At 48.8% G+C, this 11,192-nt stretch overlaps 1 protein-coding gene across 9 annotated transcripts in view; it reads right to left on the reverse strand.

Annotated features, from left to right (window-relative positions):
• Positions 1-11,192, reverse strand: part of LOC113204576 (uncharacterized) — a 138,480-nt gene that overhangs the window by 16,953 nt on the left and 110,335 nt on the right. For all 9 annotated transcript variants that reach the window (XM_052263986.1, XM_052263983.1, XM_052263988.1 and 6 more), the window contains one exon: positions 2,080-2,255. In XM_052263986.1, the coding sequence (XP_052119946.1) occupies positions 2,080-2,255 (176 nt within the window). The remainder of the gene's footprint in view (positions 1-2,079; positions 2,256-11,192) is intronic.

Consider the following 11,192-nt stretch of genomic DNA (forward strand, 5'->3'; position numbering starts at 1 on the left):
ATGTGCCTGTGATAATAATGGCCTGGATTGCGAGTGGTCAATGGGGACTTGTTACATTTGGTCTGCTCAGAAATAGTGGGAAACCTACAATACAATAATACACCAAGTGGACATTTCGTGAAACCCGGAGAGGCAAATTTTTATTTGCAAAATGTCGTCCACTCGCCCTTATCAAACAGTCACTCGCCGCACGATAAGATGACGAGACTTTCACCGGGGCAATGCAATAATGCAATGCGACCCGATCGTGAGGGGCTGTAATGACAGACGCACGGCGAGGCCTACGCGCCCGGCTCAGCAGCCTCAGCCGGCCTCAGACTGCCTCAGACCGAGGAGCCATGCGGTCTGCGGCACGTAACGGTGAGAGGCCGCGACGGTAGCACCGCACAGAGTACTGCAGTGCTGCCAGCAGACGTCCAGCGAGCGACGCCGGGGTCGTCGCCAGAGAGAAATTATTGTAGACGACTGTCAAATCTATGTCTAAGACCGTCCTTTCTCCGTGACAATTTTGCTTTTGGATCAGGATCACACGGTTTAAAAAAAGTCTAATTCTTTCAGGAAAAAAGGAAAACTTTAAGGACCCCACATCCCACATATATTTGACGAAAAACTCTTCATATTTTGAGGAGGTCTCCCTCAACATCTGAAGGGTGTTCCTCAAAAGCATGGGAGTCCCAAAAAATTTTTACCAAAATAATAAATTAGACATGGTTTTACCCGGTTTTACCCGTGGCAGTCTTTCTATGAAATGTTTTTGTTCAAGTAAATGGTTCGAGAGTAAGACTGGGAGACACATGCAGTCCCGCCTACCACACCAGTAGTGTAAGCATACGCGCCAGGAGCGGTAAGTTTTGCGCGGTACACAAGGCGGTCTACTTTCGCAGGGTATGGCGCAGCGGCAACAGCATTTCCCTGCGATACGGCGGCTCTCATATAACGGCGCATATGGAGAGAGGAGACCATCTCTCATGCAGAAAGCGTTGCGCAACAAGAGCGTGATGTGGTGCACCCTCATCCCGGACGTAATGCGGACTGCGATGAGTCCAAATGGCACACACAACAGCTCGGGGGATTAATGTTTTGCTCTTTGCGCGTCTTGCATCTGCGTTCACAGCCCCCACGGTTCGCGATAAAGTGCTGCGGCGCCACAGTAGCTGCATTATAAAGACGGTCAAACTTGTCGAGGGACACTTAGTGCCACTGCGACTGAGCGTCGTCATTTGGCCGCAGGTTACATCGGCAGGGGTTTGAAAGGCGCATATCGTTGTATTGAAATGCAGTCGGGAGAAAGAGACAGCATATGTGACAAAGTTGCCAAAGTTATCAGGGTACTGGTCACACTAAATCACACCCGAACGGAAAGGTTAATTTTCAAATGGCCCAACTTAATCCTAGACTTTGAGACTGCGCCGGTACGCTCAATGCCCAGCTCGCTCCTCGTGTCCTTACTTGACGCAACGAGCTCGGACTGCGGACGGGGGCCAGAGAGGCGATTCGCTTACGCAACGTGGCAATCCCTTTACTCCAATACCAGAAATTATACGGCGATTTGCGGGCGTCGATCGGCGTGGGACTGAGCTCAATGTGAGGAGGTGAGGCTCGAGGAGGAAGGAGGGATTCAGGGGGAAAAGGGGGGAGGGCAGCGGTCGGCAACTAAACCAGCAGCTCGTCTTGTCGTTCTTTTTTCAGCTGATGCCCCACTCTTTTTTCCCTTGCTTCTCCGTGCTTAGTATACCGGGTGTTCTAGAGCAGACACAACAGTGTTGCGGGGTGGCCTAGTTGCCTGAGCCGGAGGGGCCATGGCGAGAGGCGGAGCCAAACCCGCAACACTGCAGTGTCCACTCTGAAACCCCCGGGACAGGTATAATACCATCGGGTGGAACTATTGTTCTCAACACACAATAAACAAGTACCAGTACCAAAACACGCATAACAAGGCATAAATTAGAAGAAATAATCCGGTAGCCAAACATAGGCATGGGTCGCTTGGGTCTTATTTTCTGATTCTATATGGTATTGTGACAGAATAGAAGAAACAGGCAGATAAGCCGACAAAGAATAGGCACTGCCATACTTTACCTTATGCGAGTCGTTGTGCCCCGACGAGGACGCGTCCGAGGATGTGCTGAGCCTGCGCTGCGCCTCCATCCTGTCTGGGGCGGGGCTGGTGGCGGTCGGGCTGGAGGGGTCCTGGGCGGGCGACGCCGCGGCCGCCTCCCTGTTGCCCGGCATGGTCTCTGGGCGGCTAGGACATCCTGCGGCACAAGAACAAGAGCGGTGAAAAACAATTCAATTACTACACCATGGCGACCTCAACGCGCGAGGGCCACGAGGGCCGGCCGGCGCACAGGTTGCACACTCAAAAATGTTTGTTCTTCTTTTTCATTCTCCTTTGTGTACAGTGTTTTCTTGATTCATCATTTTATTGATTTGTTCGAGGAGGTTTGCCCTTGTGTTTGATAGAATTAAACTAGCAAAACAAAAAAGACTTTCACGAACAAATCAAGTATGAGCTTTTTTTGGGGGGTGGAGTTCCCAAAGAACCGACAAGCTGTTATTGCAGCTCAAATCAGAGGTAAAGCATCTGGAATAGCGTAAAGACAGCCAGCTATGCTTGAAATATGTATCGAGTCGGGCACAGCTTCGGCTCTAACATACGCGACCAGACAAGAGCCCAACATTTCCACGAAAAGCATTCCATCTAGTCTCTTTGTGCCTGGTCGGGCCCTGGGCGGCCCTTAGTTAGGCCCTCGATGCTGATCTGACAGACGGGCCTTGAGCAACGGCCGGTCCAGGCAGGCTTTACAGCCGCAACCAAACTACCACTTCAACGTCACGTTCAAACTTTCAACCGGCGGGAATGTTTGAGAGGTTTTCAATAAAAAATAAAACAATTTGCAACAAATCATGCCTCTAACTCCAAGGGCAAAACGGGTAATCACACCTGTCCAGGCATACAGCCACCTCCAGCACCACTCTAGGATGTTTTATAAAACAGAATTTTGTAACGTTTCGGGATGCCATTACAAAAAAGCTGCTATTTTGGCGGTAAATTGTTTGTGGAGCACAAAACTACCGGGCCGGTGATACATTGTGCAATACCTTCTCCATGTATGTCCCAGATATTCGCAAAATTGCTAGGCGCGTCGTAAAGGTAATATTGTTTTCCCTGCGGGTGCCTGCTGGGAGCGCCGCTGACAGCGCCGCTGGGCGCCGCGCGGCCCACAAGCGACGAGCTCGAGTTCCAGGCCCCGCCCGCCCCCTTCTTAATTAACACCACGAGGATGGCGACACGCCGGCTCTTTTCGGGTCCTGCAATAATAAGGACTCCCTTACCTAGGGCGCACGATAAATCTCTCCATTGCCCCCTCACCTTCCACTCCCGCGCGTTGCGCAAGCGCACCCCGCCCAGCCACCCGCCCACACCAGCCAGGGCTTGCCGCACACCGTAGGACTATTTACAGCTACTATGAACGTTATGGGCAGCCTGGTGTAACCACTGAGATATCTTGCGAAAATGCATGTAGCACGACGCCTTTTTGCGCATCGACACGTTACATACAAAATACACGTTTGTACCTAGCCTAGGTACAATTTTGTACCTCCATTCAGACGAATTTGTGTTTTATGATGATGTGCTAAAAGAAACATCTTGCTTTGGTACAAAAACTGTCCCTCCCCATTTAGAGTGTGCGAACTACATGAACTTATTTTACACACACCTACCGAGTTGCGCACTTGCAAGTATTCAACTTGTACTTGCACACTTACAAGTGTTAAGCAGTTGAACACTTAGTTTATCAATGCATTCACAAGCTTCTACGGTTAGCATGACAAATGTTCTCGATCAGTAAACCAGTTCATTCATAATTAAGGTTTTCCGTTTCCGTGCATTTCTGAGCGGCACGTGCTCTTATTTTGAGAAGGAGCAGATCCGCAATATGACTGCTATTTAAATAGACGATCCCATTGCGTATGGTGCACTCAGAGAACTGTCTTCCTTCTATCTTCTTAGCTCAGCGGAGCCAGAGCTGAAAGGGGGGTGAAAGGGCGAATGGCGACCTAAGGCACTGCAACGTGAACTAAAGCACACACGCACTTCATTAGCCACGGCGGGGCGGGGCAGGGCGTAGGGCGCGGGGCAGAGGCCAGGCCGGCAGCAGCGGACAGTGACGCAACACGAGACCCAACAAGGCAGAGGGCAGTCCAGGATGTAGTGAGTGCGCTGCGGTGTGGTTATGATGGTTGTGGTTGGGGAGGTAGTTGAAGTTGAGAACCGAGAGCCGTTTGCTTGGTCTCTGTGAATGACAAATTTTGTCTCTAAGACATTAGCAAAATTTTGAACTTAAAGGGAAGTTCCAAACTAATAGGCAATTAAGGAACCACTGCGTTTTAAGTGGATGTTGGTTTGAGGTGCAACCAAGACTGCGCATTGCCCCTAGTGTAATACTCCATTAAGATGAAAATGATTGTAGAGTAAAGTACGGATATCCCCAGTTGCCTCACGCCGGACCTCTGAACTGAACAATAACTTCCGACTTTGCGTTCTCCCCGGCCCCAATGCGCCCCGCCCCGCCCCGCCCCGCCACTTTCACGCTCGGCGGTTCGACAAAAAGGCGGGCAGCGCAGGCAGGGGGCGCCACTGCAGAGCGCGGGGCGCGCGGGGCGGCGCTGCCCCAGTTTCCCTCCTCGCTGCACTTTGTGACGTCACGAGTCGTGCGTGCGCTAAGCGCTTCCTTCCCGCGGCACCCCGCCCCGCCCCGCCCCGCCCTGGAATGTCTCAAATGATAGATTGGAGTGGCACGGTAGCTGCAGTCGCGGCCGCCGCGCCGCGCATACGCAGCATAACAATTCGAAGAAGCAGCGCGCAACGAGGTTCCCGACATTCTCATTAACGCAGTGAACGGGAGCCGCAACATCATCAGCACACCAAAGGACGCGGCACATTTTTTTTTTGACAAGCAGAGGAGAGCGAGCGAGATGGAGAGAAAATCACGTAATTATGAAAAATGATGTTCACAAATGAAGAACGGTATTGCAGATTCGCAGATTATCGTTACATTTAACCGAGTCACCGGACAAAATGACATTATTTTCCCGCGCTTCCAGACTTTTTTTGCCTCTCCCCCCTCACGTTTCTTCTGTCGGTCGTCGGCTCAATTTCTCATAATCGCAGTCGCAGCGAAAAGATATCCTCAGGCGCAACGAACATCACGAACGTGCGCGGGGCGTGGCTCGGTGCGTGGAGAGGCCTTGGGTAGCCATTTCACAGCCGGGGTCATAGGTCCGCGACCGGCGGGCGATTGAGCCGTTTAAGGGGAAACTCCTTTGCGCCACGCGGCGCCACGGGGCCCATCGGCCGGGGAATCGTTATCCAGGACGAGGCTCTACACATACAGCCTGGGGGGAGCCGCACAGGAATGCTTCAGTGCGGTGCCAACTACAGACACGAAAACTCATCATTTGGTGGACTTTCCTCCGACACAAAACATAAAGTGTTATTACATTACTTAATTATACTATCTATATTTAATCCCCCACGCCACCCGCAATTTAAGTCAAGTCCGTCACAAAATAATTCCGATAAGATCATAGATGGCTGTGATATGCTGTGATGGACATCGGCTCACAGACAAAAGATTCAGCAGGCTTATAAAGTGCAATACACATCGCAATTTTAAATTGAACGTTAGGAGATTGACAAGGTAGGACGATGTACATGTAAGAGTATGCCTGAGTGACCGTATATATGAAATATTCTGAGCATAACTTATGAAAGCCCGCATACAAAAATGAAGGCATCTCCATAATTGCACTCATGTAAGGATTTCTACAATTACTTCAATTAGCTTGAGGCAACCTTAGATAGGAATATCAATTCGTAGTCATGCGCAAAATCCGAACTTTGGTAGATTATTTAAAAGAAAATTCGGTCTGTACATTTTGGCCTCTGACGCGAAAAGACGCCGACGCCCTTGTCTATACTTTCGGCTCAACGAGTAGGAGCTGTGCAGGGGAGCAGGAACCCACCAGCGTCAGGACCTAACTGAAGCGTACTCTTGGACTGGGCAGTGGATGAGCGCGTGTACACCGGACTGCCCCCCCCCCCTCTCCCCCGAGTCTCTCTCTCACCAGGAGAACAATGGCGATGGCACATCTACAGCACACCGGATGCGGCCAAACACCCGGTGTACGGGTACGGCGCAGAGCGGTCAATTTGAACCAGATGGTCGGTGTCTGGCCTTCCCTTCCGCCGCTGGACAATGTGAGTCAGGGACCCGCTCTGGACACTGCGCGAATAGTCTGGATAAACTTGAACAGTCTGTGATTAAACCCGGACCGCACACACAAGCAGCCGTGAAGATCGCCGTGTGGTCCTGTGCTACAGTGGGAAGGAGCGGGCCGCACTTTGCATTCTCCGCTAGAGACAGCCTTGAGGGATGTCTGAAAAGTGTTATCATGCAATTGATGTTGACAGGGAGTGAATATTTTATATTAAGTCGCAATAAAGTCCAAAAACGAGGCTCATCATGGGAAGGGTAGAAAAGAAACAAACAATACTATTGTCTACACGAATTTTTCCCTTCTATACTGCTGAAAAATAGTTGGAAACAGTCCTTAATTTTTAAAAAATGCAGGATATTATGGGAATTGTCTCCTTATACACGTCAGACCGTCAGTGTGGATCGTTTTTGAAATCTATGATTTAACATGGGAGCGTGACCATACAGTGGCGAACATGTTAAAAAACCGTTCCTGTCCGAGAGGCCACAGGTACCACATAGTAACTGGACAGGTACACGACTAGAAATAGGGCGATCTAAGGAGTCGGGAGGTAAAAGGTTTCTTCTGGTGCGCCAAAATCCACTATGGACAATAAAACTGAAAAATTAAAGCTACAAAAAATAAAAAACGAAGAAAGGAACAGGTGAAGTGAGGTATAAACCTCTAAATATCCTTGGCAGGGACAGGTATCACACTTCAACACTTCGCAGAGCTGGTATTTTCCCGCCACAATACATTACGTTTATTTACGACGAGGTCGGACTCTCGGACGCATCGGCCCGCGAGGGGATTCGCACTGCAACGGACAGCCGTAAAACTGGATTTGATCGCTCGCGCGCAGCAGGCCGGCCGGCCGGTCTAGCCTCGAGTAGGGTAATTTTCGTCCCGTTACAAGACAGCCAGGGTGGAAGGGCCGGGCAGCGCGCCCCTGCGATGTAGGCCACAGGCCACCCGTTAGACACACGCGCACACCAAACCGTTCCCAGCCGATTTTACAGAAATGATTTTACAGAAAAATTAGCATTTTTAAAAATCGATTCTTTTGCTGGAGGCTTTTTTGGGACAGCGCGTATGTGCATTCCTCTCGATTCCTCCTACCATCAGCGCGAATAGAAGTAAACCCCTCTGATGGCGATCTTTGAAGTCGGAAGGGTTTGATTCGTTTTGTGAGGACAGTACCCCACCCCCCTCCCAACCCTTCCCTCTCGCCGCCTCCCTACTCAAAGGAATTCGTGCGAAGAAGTGAACGACCAATTAAAGTGCGGGTATACAAATTTCACAGAGACCCTGTTATACGCGCGCGCGCACACGCACCAAACTAACACGGCTGCGACACGCAGGTAGGTTGGCCGGCCCAGGCTCTAAATTAGTCAATCAGCGGGCCCCCCGGGCCACCCGGAGTGGACCGGAGTAAACCGCTGTAATCAGCACACGACGCCGTCCCAAACGCCCGACGAGCCTCTAGCCTCCTGGACGTCCACACACTGTCACCCCTGCTAACGTTTGTCGCGAGCCGCGCAGAGACGTCAGGCGCTGTACATAAAGTTAATGCCAGATGACTCGCCCGCAATGCTAGCCCCGCATTTAAATTTCTAGCAGCAGGTGGGGAGCATTAGCAGCAGGGGGCGACGAGCAGGAGCAGCAGGCTGCTGCTGGAAGCGACGTCCTTTTGCACCTCAAATGGGGTGGCGTCTGTTGCAAAGTGCCTCCTAGAGATGCAGGTCACTCGTTTATCCAGGGCAGCCCCCCCTCCCCACCCCCCACCTCACTTTATCCTCTCTCCCTGCTTGTTTTCCTCTCATCTGGACCAGCAGGCAGTGCGCCAACGGTAGGCCGTCTGGTGCGCTACTGCCCCCCGACCTTTCCCACCCCGCGACGCGATTCCTATCTTAATTGCGATTTCTACTTCCATCACAGTCAGAGGGTCTCCTATACGCATCGAACTCTCACTAACCACGTATCAGATTTTTATTTTTTCACAACATGCAACAAAATATACCTGGACAAATCCTCAAAGTGTGTGTCTGGTCTAATGAGGTAGATAAGATAGCTTCTCAATCATCTACTTATTTAATTTAAAAAGCATAACAGAACAGGCGGAAACATCTTGTTTTGATTATGTACCCACCAGCAACAATTTCACCAAGTGATGAACAACTTTCGTTTAACACGAAAAAGCAACATTGTTTCCCTACCCATGGGTTCGTTTTGAAGTTGGAGAGAATTGGTAACATTATGTATATGGACGCAAGGGGGGGGGGGGGGGGGGGGGAGGCCCGACTGTCAGCACTGCATTCAGCAAAATACTTACCCAGGGCCTGTGGGACACACTGTACACTTGCACTGCCAGCCCCAGGGGGAAGCGAATAAGCCAGGGAGGAGCTCTCCGAGCCGATAAGGTATCTCGTCCAAACAGGCGGGAGATATTGTATGATCTAAGCTCGTGTACACCTACTGTACGAAGTGTATCAATTTACTGGCGTAAACATGGAGTCAGACCTTCTGGCAGTGGGACAAGCAGTTTGCAAAACCAATTCGTCCTCTTTCAGCCTACGTCAACAAAGGTCAAATGAAAAAAAAATACAATAAGAATAATTCCGTTTTTTGGATTATTTTGAATTTTTAGATTACTAATATAAAAGAATTTGTTTACAGCGGTCTATTGAAAAATACGCAAGCGGAGCATGCTGGCTGACATACGTAAGCTACAAATAAAAAACAGTGCCCAAGCACTGTGAAAAATACTCGTAAGTTTACAGGAAATTGCTATGACGTGAGTCCGCAACTTAAAGTTGTAAAATTACAATCACTTCCTATCGACTTGAAACTAACGAGGAGCAAAAATGGTCCGCCGTAAAGTTACAAGATTATTTTGTAATTCCAAATTACAAGAAATGTCGAAAATTTACGGGGAAATATTTCAGAGTAAGATTTAAGTTAGTCGGATTAAAGAATATATCCATTGAAGACCGGGTTTGTCAAACAGCTTCTCCGTACAACCAAAATTTCCTGCGGATCGACCATTTCTTGACTCCGTGCCACAAAAATTGGATTATTTTAATCTTACACTTACTTGGTGCTTGGTATTTAAAAATATTAAAAGCAGAAAAGCAACCTCACGACCTAAGCCTTAAATAGCAAGTAAATAATTTATAAGGGATTGTTTCGTCATTATCTTTGTATTTCTTTTACAGTGGCTGGATGCAAAACCCGCAAAACCTACATTTGTGAAACAATTATTTGCGTCACAAAAATAGTTTGTTGCGCAAGGGTCGGAGACATACAACGTTTTTTATTCAATAATGGCTCACACGCCGCGGGCGCCTGACCCCGCCCGACGCCGCTGACCGCCGCGGGTTGTGATTTCAATTTACTGCAAATTTCACGGTGATAAGATAAGGGACGACGGGTCGGGGCGCCCAGAGGTCACGTGTCATTATCATAATCACTTGAAGCAGAGGCCAGGCCGAGCGAGACTCTCGATACATGATCGAAGACTCGCCATACGGCGGTTCTGTTACAGCGCGCCATTTGTGAAGCGCTTGTCTCCTACAATCGAGACGTCGCGGTGCCTCGTGTCCGGGTCACCCAGAAAGTAGTACGTCCGCCTTTTCTCAGAGTTATTCGGCAAATTTTGGGAGCTCAGCGCCTGCGAGATTCAGGGTGGGCCACCCCGCAGTACACGCATGCACTGCAGGCAAGATGTTGCCTACCTACCAGGCGCTATAAGGGAAGCTCGCATAGAGCTCTCCCATAGGCAGGATTGGCAAGATTCGTCACGGCGAATCCCTCATCTCAACAGCCAACATGAGACATCAGTCGTCGTGGGATTGGCACCTCCACACTGCAAAATGATTGCAAATAGAAGATTCGTATTGCAAACCTCTCTTTTTGCGGCTTGCAAAGTATTTTGTAGCATTGTAATAGAAACTTGATCTTTAGCAACCTTGCAAACTATTTCTTAACAATGAAAACACATTGTTTGCAGAGATTATGACAGCTTCCAAATAATATCTTTTGCAATCCAAAGCTCGCAAATTCTTTGCACATTGCGAAGAATATAGTTTGCAAGCACTTTACAGTGCTCGCTTTCTTAGGCGCGGGCGCGGGTCGGAGATCGGTATGATGCCCAGCCCTAGGGGACTGAAGAGATTTGCCACACAGAGAAAATAGTTCCATTGAACTAACGCTAATTACCTTATTCCAACGGAAAATTCTGTTCATATGGACACGCTAGAATGTTTTCTTTAGTTTGAAGGAGCTTTCTTTGTTTTAAAGGATGATTCTTCACCCTATGGCCATCTTTAAAGCATTTGAAAATCACATGAATCAAGAGAAAAATTCCAGTATAACATCAGATATAAAATCAACAAAACCGTTTTTCTGGGTGCAGAATGCGTCAAAATCACAGAACACTCAGGGCAAGAGAATGTTGCCATTCCTGGGGAAGCGCTACGCAGTGCCCGTGAGATAGCGTCGCCGTTGAACACCGCCTCCCCAACGTGTTTCTATCAGTGAATCATCCAGGAAACTGCGATATTGCACACCCAGTGACATCAGTGCAATACAAAACGACAAACAAAATAGAACTATACGTTAATTGCACTATGTAAAATGGTTGCGAAGAACCATTCTTTGTATTACAAATACTTTAGAAGCGTTATAAAATACTTTGCATTGCAAACTAGATCTTTCGCAATGCGAAATAGTGCTTCGCACCTTATGAAAAAAATTGTTCGTCACGCTGCAAAGAATTTGTTTGTAACGTTACAAACTATTTTTTCCCAACTTATGAAGAAAATAGTTTGCGGTGCAAGGAAAATAGTTTGTAATGCAAACTTCCTTACAATGCGCTTCAAAATTCTTCGCAAGAATTTTGTAGGGTGCATTTCACAGCCGGAGCTCCA

The sequence above is a fragment of the Frankliniella occidentalis genome, unplaced genomic scaffold (assembly GCF_000697945.3).
Source record: "Frankliniella occidentalis isolate FOCC.00 unplaced genomic scaffold, Focc_3.1 Scaffold15, whole genome shotgun sequence".
NCBI classification, from domain to species: domain Eukaryota; kingdom Metazoa; phylum Arthropoda; class Insecta; order Thysanoptera; family Thripidae; genus Frankliniella; species Frankliniella occidentalis.